At 37.0% G+C, this 20172-nt stretch overlaps 2 protein-coding genes across 8 annotated transcripts; one reads left to right on the top strand and one right to left on the bottom strand.

The window, feature by feature from the left end:
• Positions 1-2522: 2522 nt before the first annotated feature.
• bag3 (BCL2 associated athanogene 3) lies at positions 2523-10695 on the bottom strand. 2 transcript variants are annotated; one of them, XM_067422167.1, is made up of 4 exons: positions 10587-10695; positions 4726-5034; positions 3731-4027; positions 2523-3598 (listed from the first exon to the last, which is right to left on the bottom strand). In XM_067422167.1, the coding sequence occupies exons 2-4, from the start codon at positions 5032-5034 to the stop codon at positions 2900-2902; spliced, it is 1305 nt and encodes a 434-aa protein (XP_067278268.1). In that variant the 5' UTR covers positions 10587-10695; the 3' UTR covers positions 2523-2899. The 2 variants fall into 2 exon arrangements, with proteins under 2 accessions (XP_067278268.1, XP_067278267.1); XM_067422166.1 differs by lacking the exon at positions 10587-10695 and adding an exon at positions 7552-7895.
• Positions 10694-20091, top strand: tial1 (TIA1 cytotoxic granule-associated RNA binding protein-like 1). Of its 6 annotated transcripts, none has more exons than XM_067422170.1 (12): positions 10698-10873; positions 11900-11996; positions 12360-12458; positions 12596-12650; positions 14004-14091; positions 15476-15551; positions 15885-15993; positions 16094-16189; positions 16276-16360; positions 18331-18454; positions 18580-18719; positions 18815-20091. In XM_067422170.1, the coding sequence occupies exons 1-12, from the start codon at positions 10845-10847 to the stop codon at positions 18927-18929; spliced, it is 1113 nt and encodes a 370-aa protein (XP_067278271.1). In that variant the 5' UTR covers positions 10698-10844; the 3' UTR covers positions 18930-20091. The 6 variants fall into 6 exon arrangements, with proteins under 6 accessions (XP_067278274.1, XP_067278271.1, XP_067278270.1 ...); XM_067422169.1 differs by having other exon boundaries at positions 12309-12458; XM_067422168.1 differs by having other exon boundaries at positions 10700-10873; positions 12306-12458.
• The last annotated feature ends 81 nt before the right edge of the window (positions 20092-20172 follow it).

The following is a 20172-nucleotide window of genomic DNA, read 5'->3' as shown; positions in this document are numbered from 1 at the left end:
CTTATCTTAATAATCAAATGTTTTGGGGAAATAATGTTTAATAAATTGATGAATCACTGCCGTCTTCCAATTTTTCTATATATCATCTTTATTGCATTATGGAGCAGAAATGTCGCTGTAATTCTTAAAAAATATGGGTAGGAAACCATAGCAACATTAGACTGAGCGCTTATATAAAATGCATAAAATACAGTAGGCTACATTGGTCAAAAGTAAAAACATGTTCTGTGTAAACTGCTCTGAACATTGTTTTTCTATGTAAATAAGCACTAGTTTATGGGCCTCCTTGACAGTTTATTGCTTGGGCCCCACGCAAAATTGCATTCCGGGGGTGGGGGGACCCTGTCAGATCAGGGGCCCCTAGAATCATCTTAACATTGCACTGTAACAGTGCCCCTGTATGTGTCTTGCATGCAAAAGGAGATCTGTGTGAATGGTCCGTAAAAAAGAGGTAAAAAATATATGTGTGTGTGCGTGTGTGTGTGTGTGTGTGTGTGTGTGTGTTGGCAAATTGGTAACTAATTCTTACACTCTAACAAATGAGTTGTTCTTACCCAGCAATTGGGTTGTCTTAAGCAACATTTAAACCAACCACTGGGTTAAAACAACTCAACCATTGGGTTAAAACAACCCAATTGTTGGGTTGGTGCATTTTCAACCCAACTTGGGTTGTTTTTAACCCAGCATTTTTAGAGTGTATAAAATAGTTTGATCTCATTTGCATGTTTTTCTATGATCTACTGATGGTTAGGTTTAGGGTTGGGACCTTAATGCTTACATGTTTAACATCTCCATACGATTCATATAAAATCACTACACTCTAAAAAAAACGTGGGTAAAAAACAACCCAATGTTGGGTCAAATATGGACTAACTCAGCAATTGGGTTGTTTTAACCCAGCGATTGGGTTGTCTTAAGCAAATATTTAACATAACCGCAGGATTAAAACAACCCAATCGCTGGGTTAGTCCAAATTTGACCCAACATTGGGTTAAAACAACCCAACATTTTTTTTAGTGTACATAATCACCAAATAAAATGAAATGACTGAGAGCTGCAGTAATCCGTGGTCAGTTAAGTGTTGTTCGCTGTCTGGCTGGTGAAGCTGTAGTTGCCAGTAGGCGTCACTCACTAACTCCTTCGTACATTAGTCTTTGAAGCCCATCCTAAGAGAAATTAAAATGCCATCTAGATGTAATATTATCCCCAATTGATTACATAATGCTGTGGTCTGACTCTAGTTTTCAATAAACTTTTATTCTGCAAATTTGCCTAAAGGACTCTTTACTGCCAACTCGCTTTTTCTTTTTAAATCTAAATAGCCCTTTTAACCACTGTAGTTTTGGTTGACCTTCATGTTTAACAAGACCTCTTTATTATAACTAGGAATTCACAAGATATACATTGATGTTTTTCATATAATCCATTTCCTTACCAAACTCACATGAGATTTGTCATTATTCTTCATTTCTTTTGAAGCATTTAATGCTGTCAACATAGCATACTATAATATTGCTCTAAAATATCCCTGTACTGTGCAATAAAAATACCTAATAAGCCACCGTATGGTCCATGCATTATCCTGTTTGTTCCTTAGCACTTCAGACACAGTTACTGGACACAGCATAAATCTTTTTAAACTACGGTTATAAATTAAAAACCATGCAACTTAATATAAGCAAATTGCTTTATTATATTTTATTTGCAGTTATGCTTATGTGACCATATCATGTCAACATTTTAACAAACTGCAAATTTTCAAGCTGTGAACACTGAACATTGCATACTATTTCACAAAACAGACTTTGAAAACCAGTTTTGTTCGCATTATTATTACGATCAGTAATAAGTCAGTAACTGGTCATCGAGATAAGAAAGCCTCACATCAGTAATGTGAGACATAAACAGCACTCCATTTTAAACTGAACTGAGCCGACACATTATACAAAGTAATTTTTGGTACACTCATTTTTAAGTCCATTTCATGCAAGTTGTGATTAAGTTACCTTGCTCAAGGGCACAATGTTGATAAAACAGAATTATTTTGGTACTTCTTGAGTTCATGAATCACCACAATTTTGGACTGACCCTGACTGCTGTAACAAACCGTTCCTTAATCATAAGGCGAACCATATATTCAGTGAGAATTTTATCATGTTTTTTAGATTCAACATTTTTAAGAAGAACATTCTTACTACTGGAAATGTTCATTTTGGCACAGAAAAATAGAATAAAAATATAGCATTATTTGTATCACTATCATTCAACAAATAACAATACTGACAAGCGTTCGAACCATTTCAGTAAATTCTGTCAGTAAAGCTCACTCAAAGTATAATTCAATTAATAATTCTCCTGTAGGATGTTCAAATATATATATATATATATATATATATATATATATATATATATATATATATATATATATATTTATATAAACAAAACCTTCCCAGAATCCAAAAAAACAAAAAGAATGGCTTTATACATTTCTTCTATTTTAGTTCACACAAAAATCTTACAAATCAAATCCAAGTTTTTTACTGTGATAGCCCACTACTTCAAAAAACATGAGGGATACTCAAACCATTTTAACATTCATTCCACATGGTACAAAAGATACTTATTGGACGTTAAAATACTTTCTTCTGGTTCAAGGCCTCGTTTTCATGTGTTTTTGAATAAAATCTGTCACCACTGTCTTTTGCTATAAGACGCTGGCATGGTGAGATCTGACAACAGCAGCATCACATAACAGCACACATGATTGCACTCAGTAAACAAATCACGTTAGATCATTTCCAACAGAAAACTTCAATTATTCGTGCATGCAGCTAATAATAATTGTGCAAGTAAAAACAAGAATGGGCATTTGATTAGTGTTCTTCTCAAATTTGTGCGATTATGAAATCTCCTTGACCTTCTCTGTGTTTGCATGGTCAATCATACTTGGCTCTCCTTTCGTCTCGGACCACGTGTCACCAGCCAGCCCTTCCAACTGCTCTCCAAACACCTCCAGTTCGTCTAGAATGTTTTGAACTCGACGGACACCATCCCTGCGAGCCTGACGCACATCTGGACGACCTTCGGGGTCTACCGAGTCCAGAGCCAGCAGTTCTTTGGTCAACATCTCCTCCAGCACCAAGTATCTTTTATCATTCTTCTTTCCATCGAAGCATTTCACATCATGCGCCAGTTTCTCCACACGTTCCAATATCTGGTGCACTTTAATCAGTCCTGGGTGACTCAGGTCTTGTTCCAGAGTCTCCTCAGGCTGGAATTGTGGAGGTGGAACTTCTTGAGGTGTTTGAGGAGCAGCCGTTTCCTGGGGTTCTGGCGCTGGAGGAACTTGTATGGTAATATTGGATGTCTCTGATACTTGCGGTGACTGCGGTATAGGTTGATGTGCTTTTGGCTGAGGTGTTTGTGTAGGTTGTTGTTGTTTATGCTGCTGTTGCTGTACTGGCTGATGATGTATTTGCTGAGGAACATCACTCACTCTCTGAATGGGAATCTCAAATGCTGGCGGCGGTCTGATCATTTCTTCAATTGGTTGTTCAGCTTTAGGTGGTATTGCTGCGTGTCCAATATGTTGCTGGACCTGGCAACATTAAAATATGAATTGCTTTTGTTTAATTTCATGTATTATTTCTAAACACTTTAGTAATTATAACAATTAACATTAATGGCTTGAGCTTTAAAAAGATCTAATAACTTATTAAAATATACGTACCTGGGGTCTCTCTCCCATGATCTGAGAAATGACTGGTGACTGGGCCCTTAAGGGGACCGGGATGGGACTGGCAGCTCGGTTCTGTTGAATCTGAATGGGCACTTGTTCACGGTAGATTGGGATTTTTTCTCGTGTGGGATGATGAGAACTTTGGCTAAGCTGTGATTGTAAGGCCCCCCCTACACCCTCGTGGATCACCGGAATAGGGATGTAGCCTGCACGGAGACCTGTATTACTGGGTCTGGGCTGTTGATGAAGGCCACTGATTTGTTGGTGTGTTCCCTGTGGTTGATGTACCTAGTGAAAATAAAAATACAGTTTGATTTTGGAGAAGGTTAGCACTACCTTTACAATATACAATACCGTTGAAATTAATAGTTTTATTAAGCAAGGATTCATTCCATTGATCAAAAGTGACAGTAAAGAGATTTAATGGTGCAAATTATATTTCATAACAATTTTCTGTTCATCAAAAAATCCTGAAAAATGTGTCCTGGTTTCCACAAAAACATTAAGCATTATTGCATCAACATTGATAATAATACAAAATTTTGTACCAAATCGACTTTGCCATTAGAAAAATTAACTACACTTTAGAATTCATAAAAAATAAGTTAATAGGTTATTTAAAATTGTAATAATATTGCACAATATTAATGTTGTAATGCATTTCAAATAAATACAGAAATGCAAAGCAAATAAATAAACAAAATATGTAAATATGTTTTAAAAAGTAAAATATATATGTGTATACAATAATTATATAAAAAAAGAACGAGGGCGAGGGTTGATATACCAACAAGAAGTGCCCAAGTAAATACAGACAAAACATATTAATCCGCAATGTGTTTATATTGCCAATTTATATTTCATTTTCAAATGTAGCAAGAAAATGCAGGGCACCAAGGTACATTTCCAAGATAAAAAAAAACCCTTCATAGCCAATAAATGAATCCAAAGTCCGAAAGAAACTGCCATGTCTACTAGAGGCTTACCTCAGGCCCATGTGAAGTAGGAGAGCAAGACAAACATGCTTCTGATGGGGCCTGCACTGGAGATCTAGGTCGACAGTGTGCTGTCGGGGAAGGTGTACGTCCATCTGTTCTCAAGTTTTGTTGCACTGCTGGTTGGAAGTAGGAGAAACTTGGATACTGCTGCAGCCTGGGTTCAGTGTTTTCATGTGAGACTGGGATGGAGATGTAGCCCTGGCGTAGCATTGGTTGCCTCATCTCTTGAGGTATAATAAATGTTTTGTGCATGTCCTGAGGAGACTCTGAGGACATAGAGGGGCCATTTGAAAACATCTGAAAAAATAAATAAATAAAAAAGCAGTTGGAAAAAAAATATTCAAAATGTATTTTTACGTATTTGTATTTGGTTGTATCGTTCCTTATTCAGTGAGACATTTAACACCATAATGCCAGTAATGCAATAGGTATACTAAATATGTATACTTGGTAAACATACTTCTGATCAACAAAATCACTTCTGATGATGCTCTTTATTCCTTCTCCGCTGAAGTATTTAGTAGCTATATGCCAAATTGTTTTGCAGGAGAAGGCAAATAACGACCTTAGATTCAGTAGTTGGGTTGTTGAATAAGCTCCAGCAATGACAATTAACATTGTCCATTAACAATGTCATTAAAGCAGCATGACAAAATATTTTGACTTGCACCAATGACTTTGCTAGGGCCAAAAATATTAAAAACAAGCCATAGATAATGGTATGTAGATGTTTTTTGTGAAGTAACCCTACACAAGCAGCACCTAGAACATTATTCTCACGACTAATCTGAACTGTAAGGAAAATAATAGGCACACCACAGCTACAATGGGAACAAACTTTGGGGAATTAAACATTATAAAACATTAGATGTGATCAAACAGAGCTTTAATACCCAGCACAACGCCTAATATTCAAAGTCAAGTATTTTGTTAGTGTTATTACTTATGGATTATACACATATTGTAAACTGAGAGTCACTCTTATTAGACAGACACGACACATTATGTCTACAAAAATGTTCCTATTAGCTTCACATTACTGTCAAGTTGTAGACTTTTACGACTTGTCATATCATTCAGTCATATGAGAATTCCACCCGCTGTAAATCTGTCTAATGTACAATTTATTGTTACTGTGGCCAACCAATCAACTTGCTAGAGGGTTCCATCACTGCTTCAATACAGTACTTAAATATAAAACTCATCTTGAACGCAACACGCATTTCCTCTCATCTGTTTGACATGAACAGATCAGCTCGCCCTCGCTCAATGACAAGGCAGTCCGGGATCAAACTGTAACTGTAAACAGCAACTGTTAAGCGACTGGATTGGCTTACAGGATATACCCAGTATGCTGTTGATTCTAATGCCATGACTCACGCTAGGCAGCATTTTTCAATGGGTTCTTGTGCTGTTGACACTGTGTCTTAAAATACTCTTTGTGAGGGGGAGGGCCTCCCTTACTCATCAATGTAAATCAGAGGTGCACAGACACAACAAACATCAAATGAGATAAAATCCCTAAAAAATCATCACGAAACACCTATTCTGATTTTGAAGCCGCAATACAGTTGCTGTTGCTCACTATCTGCGAAATTTCACAGATGAAATCCAGTCATCTCAATTGGAATCTATGTGATTGAGAGTATAGTGTGAGGGCGGGAAAAAAAATCCCCAGCTTGTGTTTAAGCTGGTCAAACAAATTTGATGTTTGGTTCGTTTGGTTTTGCTGATGTAACTGTGCACCTTAACATATTTTTTAGAGGATAAAAGACTGTCAAGACAAAATATGTAAAGACATTAATATGGTAATTCCCATGTTATTATATGCCAAGCTTAAAATGCACCATTAAAAATAAATCTAGTTCATTTCTCTAGGACTCCTAGGCCTTAGAAAAATGTAAAACACCTAATTTAATGTTTGTAATGATGTGCAATTAGAGATTTTTATAGTTTTATGAAACTTATTCAAAACCAAGATGAAAAGAATAGCAAGTTAGTATATGACCTCATGCCCTCTGCTTTTTTTGACATGGACGCCAAGAGCAGCGCCCAGTTTATCTCCTGGCAGCTGTGTCTTTCCAGTAGATTCTTGGTGACACTAACTTCGGACAAGTGTTGATCTATCTAATGAAAGATGCCAACTGGCAAGCCCTCGTGTCCCCCCAACCCTCACCCCACATTTTTTACTTCCAGAACAGTTTAACACTTCCAGTGTGTAACTTTCAAGCCCATTCATTGGGAATGCAGAATCCGTGAGTGGGTGGATCTTTCTTAAATCCCATGTAAGGGAAACTTTGAGGGACGTGTTATGCTGTTCAGTTTCAGGGATGTGGAGAACAAGCGCAGTGTGCGTAGTTCTCGAAGCTTTAAATAAACATTGTGGAGTCGTTCTAACACTCTCACATATGACTGCAGTGCGTCACACACTAATCACTTCAGCTGAGCTCATCACACTAATATATTTCGCCTGTGCATATTCCGTCAAGCCGTTCGAATGCACGCGAAGCGCTATTTCAACAGAGGTGACTGCGATTCACGCGCGAGCTAAAGCAAATTTATCAAGTGCGTGGCTGTTCTACCCTAGACAGTCAGTGTCTGCTCAAGTATGCTATGATTTGAATGTACTGAGTGGGATCTTAGCCTACGCATTCAACAAAATTGTCTTTTTTCGACGAAACACCCTCTAAAATGCCATAAACCAAAGTAATCTATTAAACGCGCCATATCTAGAACTGCATTTTGAAATCGTTTGAAAACCGATCACGTTTGACAGCGCAACTTCCAAAAGCAAAATCAAGACCCATATCTTACCTTTTTCGTGTCATGCCTCGGATCATTCCACGTCGTTGTGCGATTGTTGTGATCCACAAAAAACGGCCAACCTGTCTGCGGGTCAATTTTGATCTCCCACCCAGGTGGTAGAGGATCGTTAGTTGCCATCGTTTCGACTGGAGACAGTGTTTTCATACTCTGATATTGCTTCGCTCCCGAATATTGTGCCATTACTGCCGCTACAGACGCTTTAAAGGGTCCGTTTGATGACGTACTGTAAATGGGGATGGGTTTCTGGAAGCAGCAGGTCCCTCCGAAGACTACCGAGAAAGTTCTAGCTGAGGAGGGTTCACTGTGACGCCCACGTGTGTGACCAAAAATGACCCCCTGACCGGCCAGACAGAGATCCGCTCTGACACTTACTCATTTACTCGCCTCGCCCTCCGGTTTACTGGACCGAGAACACTTGTTGCTTTTTTAAGTATTCGTTTCTAAAGACCGACAGTAGCCTAATGCATTTTAATCTATATCTCTGTCATTCTACATTTGTCATCGTCTATCACATAATGCTAAATGATTTAGGATGTAAAGAGAAGGGCATCTAATCCCTCGATTAGTTATATAGATAAAATATAGGTTAATAACATAATTAAATAGCCTAATGTCATATGGGATGCACCGATATGGAAATTTTGGCCGATATAATCGATTATATTTGAAAGCCGATAACTGATATTGGCCGGTAAATCTAAATCCAAATTTTTACATCATTTTTGAGAACTTGATTACAAAAAGTCTCACCGTTAAAAGCCCTAATTGTCTTCTTTTTTTTTTTTTGCCTTAATTGCCTTAATTGTATTATAAACAGGTTTATAATAATGTTCAATTTATAATTTTATGTAGCCTATGACAGACATGTGCTTAACTGTTTTCCTTCGTTTTTTTAAGTGATTCATGTTTTGAGTAGTTTAAAAGCATCATTGCGAACAGTGTGCATCTGAAGTGTCTCAGCTGAAGTAAATAATATTTATCAGCTTTAATATCGGCCAAATTTTCTTATCAGGCCGGATTAAAAATGAACCAATGGTGGCTGATATTGTTCACCCCTGTTAAATACAAGGGCAGTTATAGCTTTACCTTTCCTTTCAACACGTACAAAGCAGTGTTTTGTGTATTAAATATTTTGGCATTCTATAGTCTTGGGCCCTAGCTGTGGATCCTTATAAAGAATACATTGCAAGTTAAGTTAAAGGAAGTTTTGAACTGAGAATCGAATTTGGTGATGACATTTTCAGACGTTTTCTTGTTTCTGAAAATATAAAATTTCTTTATGAGTACTCCTCCAGTCATCATTCAAATACAGGTCCTGCATATTGTGATAAAGTTCATTATTTTCCATAATGTAATGATAAAATTCAACTTTCATATATTTTAGATTCATTGCACACCAACTGAAATATTTCAGGTCTTTTATTGTTTTAATACTGATGATTTTGGCATACAGCTCATGAAAACCCAAAATTCCTGTCTCAAAAAATTAGAATATCATGAAAAGGTTCTCTAAACGAGCTATTAGCCTAATCAGCTGAATCAACGAATTAACTCTAAACACCTGCAAAAGATTCCTGAGGCTTTTAAAAACTCCCAGCCTGGTTCATTACTCAAAACCGCAATCATGGGTAAGACTGCCGACCTGACTGCTGTCCAGAAGGCCATCATTGACACCCTCAAATGAGAGGGTAAGACACAGAAAGAAATTTCTGAACGAATAGGCTGGTCCCAGAGTGCTGTATCAAGGCACCTCAGTGGGAAGTCTGTGGGAAGGAAAAAGTGTGGCAAAAAAACGCTGCACGATGAGAAGAGGTGACCGGACCCTGAGGAAGATTGTGGAGAAGGACCAATTCCAGACCTTGGGGGACCTGTGGAAGCAGTGGACTGAGTCTGGAGTAGAAACATCCAGAGCCCCGTGCACAGGCGTGTGCAGGAAATGGGCTACAGGTGCCGCATTCCCCAGGTCAAACCACTTTTGGGCTACAGAGAAGCAGGACTGGACTGTTGCTTAGTGGTCCAAAGTACTTTTTTCGGATGAAAGCAAATTTTGCATGTCATTCGGAAATCAAGATGCCAAAGTCTGGAGGAAGACTGGGGAGAAGGAAATGCTACAATGCCTGAAGTCCAGTGTCAAGTACCCAGTCAGTGATGGTCTGGGGTGCCATGTCAGCTGCTGGTGTTGGTCCACTGTGTTTAATCAAGGGCGGGGTCAATGCAGCTAGCTATCAGGAGATTTTGGAGCACTTCATGCTTCCATCTGCTGAAAAGCTTTATGGAGATGAAGATTTCGTTTTTCAGCACGACCTGGCACCTGCTCACAGTGCCAAAACCACTAGTAAATGGTTTACTGACCATAGTATTACGGTGTTAAATTAGCCTGCCAACTCTCCTGACCTGAACCCCATAGAGAATCTGTGGGATATTGTGAAGAGAAAGTTGAGAGACGCAAGACCCAACACTCTGAATGAGCTTAAGGCCGCTATCGAAGCATCCTGGGCCTCCATAACACCTCAGCAGTGCCACAGGCTGATTGCCTCCATGCCACGTCGCATTGAAGCAGTCATTTCAGCAAAAGGATTCCCGACCAAGTATTGAGTGCATAACTGAACATAATTATTTGAAGGTTGACTTTTTTTGTATTAGAAACACTTTTCTTTTATTGGTCGGATGAAATATGTTATTTTTTTGAGATCGGAATTTTGGGTTTTCATGAGCTGTATGCAAAAATCCTCAGTATAAAACTATAAAAGACCTGAAATATTTCAGTTGGTGTGCAATGAATCTAAAATATATTAAAGTTTAATTTGTATCATTACATTATGGAAAAAATGAACTTCATCACAATATGCTAATTTTTTTAGAAGGACCTGTATTATTTGGTACGTCTCCTACTTTTTGCTAAAGACCATTCATTAAAGCTCTAACAAGAAGTCGCTGAAAAACAAGTAAAACGCCTTGAGAAATTAGGCTGAAAGAAAACATGAAATAAATTTAATACAAGGTGAAATTATCGAGTAAAATACCTGTGATGTAAAGCATGATACTGACACGGCACCATGCACTGCACCTGAATACAAGCAGAGCGATCAAACTCCCCCGTCTGGCGCAATCGTCGTCCTGATTCTGCGCATGCGCCGTGACTGTCTTCCTGACTACCCGGGTTCCGCCATTTTCTACACAAGATTGAAAGTAACACCAGTCCAGTATTGTTCATCCTAAAAATAAACCACATTTGAGATACTGAAAAGAAGTTTTGTTAGCACTCCTTCCGGCATCCAAGAATGGAAGACGAAAGCCACCCAAAAACCCTGTAAGTAGCTGAAAACACAATCCCCGTCAGTGCTCAATGAATAACCGCTCAATCCTTAGCACCACTGATACACTTCTAGCTAACGGTTAGCCCCAAATACGACGTCCTACAAACGTTTTTGACATCACGGGCTTCTAGTAAGCACTGCTTAATATAGACAGGTGTTCGGTCAGTTGTTGTTGCTTGCATTTCGTACATTAGAAAGATCAAAAAGCTTTTATCTTCATCCTGCGAGCGTGAGAAACATATTTAGCAGTAACGTTAGCATGCCTAAGCTAAGCTAGCGGCTAAATAGTCAAATTGGCTAAACAACAATATAATTAAATCCAAGCGGAAGGGAAATAACAGCCAAATGTGAACGGTATTTCCTAAGTTACGGTATATGGGTTTAATATGCAAATTAATAAACCACCATGTTCAGTATCTAGTTATGTGTTTCAACGAGTATGTCATTGTCTGCGTGTTTATTAAAGGCCTAATGTTAATCTAATCTCAGGCCTGCTATATGTTCTAGAAGTGTGGATTTTGTGTGATTAAGACCGTCAGATAAAATCTCTCCTGATTGGACTGGATGATTAGGTGTAACATCGTTTCGTAGTTAAGTTATAATGGTAAATGTGTGTTTCCATCCTAATGTCACTCAAAAAAGGGGCCGTCAGATCTATACCTGGCTCATCTATTAATATACATAACGGAACATCAGTATACTCTTGCACATGAAGGGTGTTGTAAGTCTGCATGAAGAAATTTGTGTATTTTTAGATTCGTAGCCATACGGACTCTCAAATATACATTTTAATAATTTTATTATAAATCGTTTTTAAGTTTGTGATTATGAAAAACATGTATCTGTGTAGATTATGGTTAGGCAAGTTTATATTGACATTTTAAGATTCATTTGTAATCATATTAGCGTATATCATGTTTTCTTCTTTTTTTAAACACCCATGTGTATATTATATTAACCTAGGCTATAATTAATGTGTATACCTTTTTAATTAATGTATGTTTTATCTGCATTTTCAGCTACGTGGGGAATCTTTCAAGAGATGTAACAGAGAACTTGATCCTTCAGTTATTTACTCAGATTGGGCCATGTAAAAGTTGTAAAATGATAACAGAGGTAAACATTAATCAAAAATTACTTTTTTCCCCCCTTTTTTTTCAAATGTTCTGAATTTGAGCTCATCATGATGAGTTTGTGAGTGTAAATGGGTTTGTGTGGAAACACCTGCCAAACTCTACATTTATATTAATATTTGGAGTAAATTTGCTTTTAAATTATCCTAGAACAAACAAAATCATAATTTCTTACATTTTCTTATTCCTTAAAATCACAACAAAATTATGTTAATGACAGAAAATATTAAACAGTCTTCCACCCAATACCCATGACTTTGTAATAATATATTTTCCTGGCTTTTCTTCTCAGCAGTCCGATAGCAGCAGGAAGGTGAATTCTTCTATTGGATTTTCTGTTTTGCAGCATACAAGCAATGATCCGTATTGCTTTGTGGAGTTCTTTGAACACAGAGACGCTGCAGCTGCTTTAGCCGCCATGAATGGAAGGAAGATTTTGGGAAAGGTACATCTTGTGGCATCGTTTCATTACACAAATGTGTAACAGGATTTGGGTGGCTTGATGTTTATTTTGAAGCGTTGCACCCTTGAATATCACGTAACCAAGTGTAATGCCTTCAACAAGTGTATTTCTATTGACAGGAAGTCAAGGTAAATTGGGCTACTACTCCTAGCAGTCAGAAGAAAGACACATCTAGTAAGTTATTGTCATTTATAGTGTTGTCAAAAGTACAGATGGTACCAAGTCGGTACTGAAATTTTTCAAATTTGACACTGAGTGTTGTTGAGCAGAATCGTAAACACCCGATTGGCCATTGTGTTTATGCGCTCATCGGATATGTCTGTGATTTGCTACAATGATCAACGCACTGGAGCGGTTGAAGGCACACAGAAGTGTTTGAAAGTGGGAGAGAGAGTATTTCAAAGCACAAGCAGGCATCTTATCATTGGATGGATAGACCAATAGACACCTGGGTTCCATTCTTCGTACTAGGGATGCACCGATCCCATAGTCAGTATAGAGTCCGATCCGCCATTATTTGCCAGATTGGGGGATCAGTCAGACAGGGCCGATCCAAATCCGATACTGTACGTATAATATTCTGTTTTGTTGTTAAGGCCCCCCAATAATATTCTGTTTTGTTGTTAAGGCCCCTACAAAAGGCTCAAAAACATTATAAAGCACCATCAATGATTCTTTAAATTTAGAAACTACCTAATTTGTGCATTCGAGTGATGACGGATATTATGGGAGTAGCTTGCAGCGCAGGAGATGCAGATAATTTGATCTTGACCGTTAAGAAACTTTAATACTGTCATGTAAAAAAATCTGCTTGAAGTTTAATTAAAAATTTAATTAAAACATTGAAATGTTACGGGTGTGCAAATACTGTAAAATCGTGAATATAAATAATTGGGTATCATGTTCATCAAAACAGTCCACATTTAATTTATCTAACTTTTATTTCCTTATAAAGGAAATTATAACAATTTTATTGTTTCCTTATAAAGGTCCAGAAAATCAAGTTTTTTTGCCAGGTGGCTTTTGTAATTATATGATGTCCTTATGTTGTCTTGACGCCAGCCAATCGCTGCATTGCTGATCGTGGTTTTGAGTATAGATGCATCTGCCCTCTTCAGGAAACACAAGAGCGTGAAGTCATCTCAGATAAATGAATCCAGATATTTTAATCCAATCTGCAAATTCATTTGAAGAACCAAATTAGCCATAGATCAGTTATCACAATTAGAAGATCTGGGATCTGTCAAATAATCTCAGATGTATTAAGAGAGGTACGAAGAATGGACCCCTGCTTTCAAACAAAGAGCAGCTTTTTTAAGCGCTGGTCATTGTAGCCATTCACGGGCACATTTGATGAGCACCATGGGCAATCAGAGGTGTTTTTAAAAACACTTTTTCTTTTTCATTTATTCGGTATGAAGTTGGTACTTTTGACAACACTAGTCTTTTATATCAATTGTGGTTTGTTTGTTTGTTTGTTTTTTACTTGTATTTTGTAATTGTTTGTTTTACATGTCTTTTCTGCAGATCACTTTCATGTTTTTGTTGGAGATTTGAGCCCTGAGATCACAACTGATGACATCAGAGCTGCATTTGCACCCTTTGGGAAAATCTCGTAAGTTTCATGAAGTCACCCTTCTGTAGAATATGTTTTGCTTTTGTCTGAATATTGTTGAGGAGTGGTGTGTGGTTACTTTGAGTCAGATGACCTATCTCTATGTATATTTTTGACCCCTGTTTTCTTAAAACCATGGAAAAAGTTTCATAGATTTATTAATTTTTATTTTGGTTGTTGATATATTTGCTCATTTAGGAATAAATTGATGCAAATATTTGTACTTTATGTTTGTCATTTATGCCGGGATTATCTGGCACATTTAGTTACATTTCTGACAGTAATGAAAGCTTTGTTTCTCCTTGATAAATGTTACGGTCACATAATCAGTATTATCAGCAAGCACAGGGCAGTATAGTCAATATTGTGTACTCAGATCGATCTGTTGTAAAGTGCACCTTAAAAATTTTCATCACTCCACTGCTTTTCCGAAATTGGTAAGTAGTTTTGATTTACATAAAAATTTCAATTTCTAGTTGTCAACACACACACACAAAAAAAACATCATGCACAACTACTCTGCAAAATTTTCAGAGTCTCCTTTAGCTCTGAGTGTCAGTTAATAGAGATCTGGTTATTTTACAGAAATGCTCATAGGATTGGACAGGAGCTTGAAGGCTAACAGCAAGGAACTGTGCACTCTGGGAACTCAGATGTAGATTTTTTTCTATTTACTCTTTGCTTTTCATATTTGTATACTGCAATATTTTTAAATTAACGCTGACGTAGTGTAGATTTTTAACAATCCTTAGATAATTCATGAATATTTGCTTGTAAAATTGTTGTATGATGGTTTTCCTAGTTGTGTTGATAGTTTGATTCTCCTACAATTCTGAAAATGTTAATTTCTCGAAATTTGCAGCTTCCCAAACTCCATATTGGTGGTAAAGAATTGACCAGGAAAAATAAAGAAATCTGTTAACAGGCCATGTATGCCGTTTAATTCCTTTTTTCTCTTTTGATATTTCTATGTACTCTTGAGTAGAATTAGAGACAGCAGTTCAAACTAGGAATGCATGGTAATGACATTGATGACTTTTACTAATATAAGAGATTAAGTACTAGTGATTTAAGATGAAGATTGGACCACTATGTTGTGTCACAGGAGATTTCTAAGAAAAGTTGCAATCTTTGCAGGAGCTTTTAAACATATATGCAGTAGTGTAGGTTGCATGAATTTGTACTTGTTTTTATTTTATCTAAGTTGATAAAAGTACCTGTAATCAAGATAACATGCAGTTGTTAGTGTTAAGTTTTGTTAGAATAACTTAGGATATTGTAAGTGTCAGTACAGTGCAATGTGTGTGTGTGATTCCTTTCTTTATTTAGATCCTCTAGCAAGCCTTCAATGACTAACTTTTCCGTTGTTACGTTTTTCTTTCAGGGATGCACGAGTGGTGAAGGATATGACAACAGGGAAATCAAAGGGGTATGGATTTGTGTCCTTCTATAACAAACTGGTAAGGCTCCAGTACAGGAACACAGAGTGAAGGTTATTCTATTTCTGTTTACTATAATTCATATTATAGCTGTAGTATACTATAATTCATATTATAGCTGTAGTATTACAGATATACAATCTACTGGAATGAGTCAGACTGTTAGAGTTAAGTTTGCTGTTTGAGTGTAAGGTCTTAGTTAGTAATAGTACTTAAAAGCAAACTAGGATATTTTTGTGGGTAGTTCCTAATTTTAAAGATGAACCATTGAAAGATTAGTCGTGCTGCTGAGAAGTTATGTTTTGTGTTGCTTTTTACCTGTGTTTGTTAAATCTGTTGTTTCCTCTCTTTTAGGATGCTGAGAATGCTATAGTACACATGGGTGGTCAGTGGCTTGGTGGACGGCAAATCCGGACTAACTGGGCAACTCGGAAGCCACCCGCCCCCAAGAGTGTGCAAGATAGTAAGCCTAATTTCAATCCACTTTGTCTTTTTTTGGTTTGCTTGGTCTTTGACTTGAGTTCGTTTTGATTTGATATGACTGTAATTGGGGGAAATTTCAGACAGCTCCAAGCAGCTGAGGTTTGATGAGGTGGTAAACCAGTCGAGTCCTCAAAACTGCACCGTGTACTGCGGTGGCATTCAGTCAGGTCTCACAGGTATGCGTGTGCATTTGCCCTTTTACTCACCCGTTCTGAATATTAGTATGCTTTGTGATTTGACTCACACTGCTCTCTTCAAACAGAACACCTTATGCGACAGACGTTTTCTCCTTTCGGACAGATCATGGAGATCAGAGTTTTTCCCGAGAAGGGTTATTCTTTTATCAGGTACCATTCAAGGAACTGTTCCACTGGTGTGTGTGCGCGCGTGTGTGTGTGTGTGTGTGTGTGTGTGTGTGCGTGCGCGTGCGTGTGCGTGTGCGTGCGTGTGTATATATATATATAAAATATATTAGGGATTTCACAATACTCAATATAATATTGAACTGTTCGGTGCAGCATTCACGGTTCAATACAGGCTGGTGAATTGCGTTAATTTTTTTATTTTATTTTTCGGTTTTGCATTTAATTAATTATTTCCATTTCCCTCCGTTTGAAATATTCCTCTCAGTTTATTTTGGCTCTGTTTGAGTGTGCCTGTGAGTCTACTCGCTGATTTGAGCAAATATCCAATCAAATGCACTAAAGTTAGGCGGTGTTTAGCCGCATTTTAAAGCCTTGCCGGTAAGACATTTCATTCGTGTGTATGCATAACTGGCAAGGCACGGACCGCTCAATGCATGCACAATTGCATTGAGCGTGGCACTTAACGTCTGTCAAACACACATGATTACTGGACATTCTTACTGCGCTAATACTGTCAAATACACACAAGGTTAACATATAAACACATTCAGATATGTCTAAAGTGAAAGTGAAATCGCGTGTGTCTATATATGAGATGTGAGCAGGTCTTCAATTGACAGCGGCATCCTAGTGAACCGCTTGTCCTTAAAGTGACAGTTCACCTCTAAAATGATGTTAATAAAAAAGACCTTTGATACAGTAGCTTTTAATAAATGTTTTAATTGTAATAAAATATTTAAACCTACATTTCATACTTAAATGCTACTGTACATCTCTGAGCTGCCACTGTAAATCTTTATATACATTTATTTTATATTATACAATACACTGAGTTTTACGATTTGAAACGAAAATATTTAAATAAGCACAGTGCAGTGTTGACGCGAGCAGCTCAGGAGTCAGTGTTTCTGTTCCGAATACTGCACTTCATCACTGCACAAGCTGCGAGTTTAACGCGCATTTTTAGACTAATCCTGACTTGTGTATCTTTGTACCCTACACATTTGTTTCTTAGTTGTACTATTACTTTGCTAAAAAATATGAAAAAAAAAAGATGCTGCCTTAATAATGCAAATGGGGGAAAAAATTTAACTTTACTGAGTTTGTGACATTACATTAAACGACTATATATAATGTTGAATATAATGATGCAATGGGGGAATATTTGTGGTTCCAAATAATATATTTTTTTAAATAATAATAATAATAAAAATATTATATATAATAATAATTATAATATCGGGGTACATATCGTATGGTGAGTTCATTATCGTGATATATCGTATCATGAGTTTAGTATTGTGATATATATCGAATCGTGACACGAGTGTATCGTTATACCCCTAATGAATATGTAAGTCATTAATTGTTGCTTATGTATGACTAGTAAGCTCTACAATTAAATGGTGGAAAATGAGATGTGCACTAAATTGCTGAAATTTGCTAATTTTTACTTTCACATTAAAAAATATATAATATGGATTGACAACAACTTTTAAAAAGTATCACTGGTTGCACACAAAATATTAAGCAGCAAAACTTTTTTGAACATGGATATTAAGAAATTATTTTTAAACTGCATATTATAATACTGACACTGAAAACTGGAGTAATGTCTGAACAAAAAACAGCTTTGCCATCACAGGAATATTTTACATTTTAAAATAGATTCAAATAGAATAGTTATTACTATTTTTATTTTATTTTGGATCAAACAAAGGCAGCCTTCCAAAAACAAAAACATAATGATTACAAACTATTTATGTATCATTTATTATATATGTAATGGCGATGTATCTTGTATATCATTTTATAAGAGTGTTCATTTTAAAGGAAATATGAAGATTTAATTAGCCAGATGGTGACAAAGGCGCTCGTCCTGATTTCATTGTAAACCATAGGATTGCTGTGCTCTTCACATTTCTTCAATCACCAGCTTCATTTTCTGTCAGGTTCTCCTCTCATGAAAGTGCTGCTCATGCCATCGTCTCAGTGAATGGTACCACCATCGAAGGTCATGTTGTGAAGTGCTACTGGGGCAAAGAGTCACCTGACATGGCGAAAAATGTCCAACCGGTAAGTGCTTGTGAATTTACTTTATTAGTAGCATTATTATTATTAATCTCATTTTAATGTGGTATAAAATCTATTCCATATATAGATAGAAAGTCAAGTTCAATTTCTTGATGTTTCTTTCACAGGTGGAGTATGGTCAGTGGGGACACTGGAATCAAATGTACAGCAATCCTCAACAATACGGTCAGTACATGACAAATGGCTGGCAAGTGCCATCCTATGGAATGTATGGACAAACATGGAATCAGCAAGGATTTAGTGTAGAGTAAGTTTTCATGTATTTCCATACCTGTAATGTGTCATGGTTTACCTATGACCCATGTCATGTTTACACCTTTTTGTTGTTCTCTGCTGCTCTAGACAATCACAGTCTCCTGCCTGGGTGGGAGGCTTTGGGACGCAACCCTCTCAGGCTCAGCCTGGCCCAGTTATGAACCAGGCTAACTTTGGCATGGCCGGGTACCAGACACAGTGATCTGACCTTCGTTCTCCATTACACATGCTAAAAACTATTAGATGCACATCATCTTTTCCCTGCAAGCTTTGGATCTGAAGCAGGAATATCTCCATTGTAAAGATGCAAATTTAGATTAGAGGCATTTGAGATGACCGCCTTCAATGGAAATCTGAATTCATTCACAAGATTTGTTCCTGTTTTAGTGGAATTGGAGATTTATTATATCTCTTGTATCCCCACCATTTTTTTTTACTGCATATCTTGAGGAAAACTGCTGATTTTCCCGTAAATCCCAGCTTCAGGAACTTCACAGGTACAATGCAGAAAGCCTGTGGTGTAAATGTTTTTTTGAAATAAGTATTCTCTCTCTCTCTCTCTCTCTCTCTCTTCTCTCTCTCTCTCTCGAATGATCATGCGTTTGCTTGTTCATTGCAGTATGGACTTTGAATTTTGTACAAAAATACAACAAATAGCAACACAAAAAAACTTTCATTCTGAGTTGGCAAACAAATGTAAGTAAAGGCACTTTTTGGGGGTTCATTGGACCTGTGTCTTGTAAATGTTGAAGTGTAAATGAATTTCTATGTGCAGTGGTGTATATTTAATCCACATTAGCTCCCTGTTCTCCTCCGATTCTAGAGCTCTTTGATACGGTGTGTAAAATGTATCTTTTTACTCCAATTTACAGACAGTGAAATCTCTCCCGTTCACTATGGAGAAAGGGTCATGATGGCCATACCTGTAAATATCTTTTGATATCTTGGCCTGGAATAAGGGTTTCAAAGCATGCGCTTTGCAGAAACAATGAGGCGTATGTTAGCAAACGCTACCTGTGACTGACGGTTACAAGCAAGCCTTAATTTTTGCTCAGTCACACACAAATTTCAGTTGAACACTGAGACCCTCGTAGAGAGCTGTATGATTTATTTTAGAGCCTACTGTAAATTTGTCTTTTTGCTGTTTTAACAAATATGCGTGCCATTTTTGAGTAGCCAGAGATGAGGTTTGGATTTTTTTTTTTTGTCCCTTGAGGATTTTATGGAATTGCATGTTTCAAACCATAATATTGAGGTTGCTCAAAACATTGAATGTAAAAGGCAGAAATGTTTGAATACAACTTAGCATTTCAGGTTTTCTTTTTAGTCTAAATGAGTCAATAAATGAACCATTGGACAAGAAATGTTTTCTTTTCTTTTTTTAAAACAAAACAAGTATGGTCTGGTTTCAACATAGTAAATAATAAAACCTTTTGTTTTGCAAT

Source organism: Pseudorasbora parva, chromosome 17 (assembly GCF_024679245.1).
Source record: "Pseudorasbora parva isolate DD20220531a chromosome 17, ASM2467924v1, whole genome shotgun sequence".
NCBI classification, from domain to species: domain Eukaryota; kingdom Metazoa; phylum Chordata; class Actinopteri; order Cypriniformes; family Gobionidae; genus Pseudorasbora; species Pseudorasbora parva.
This window is presented reverse-complemented; position numbering and strand designations above follow the sequence as displayed.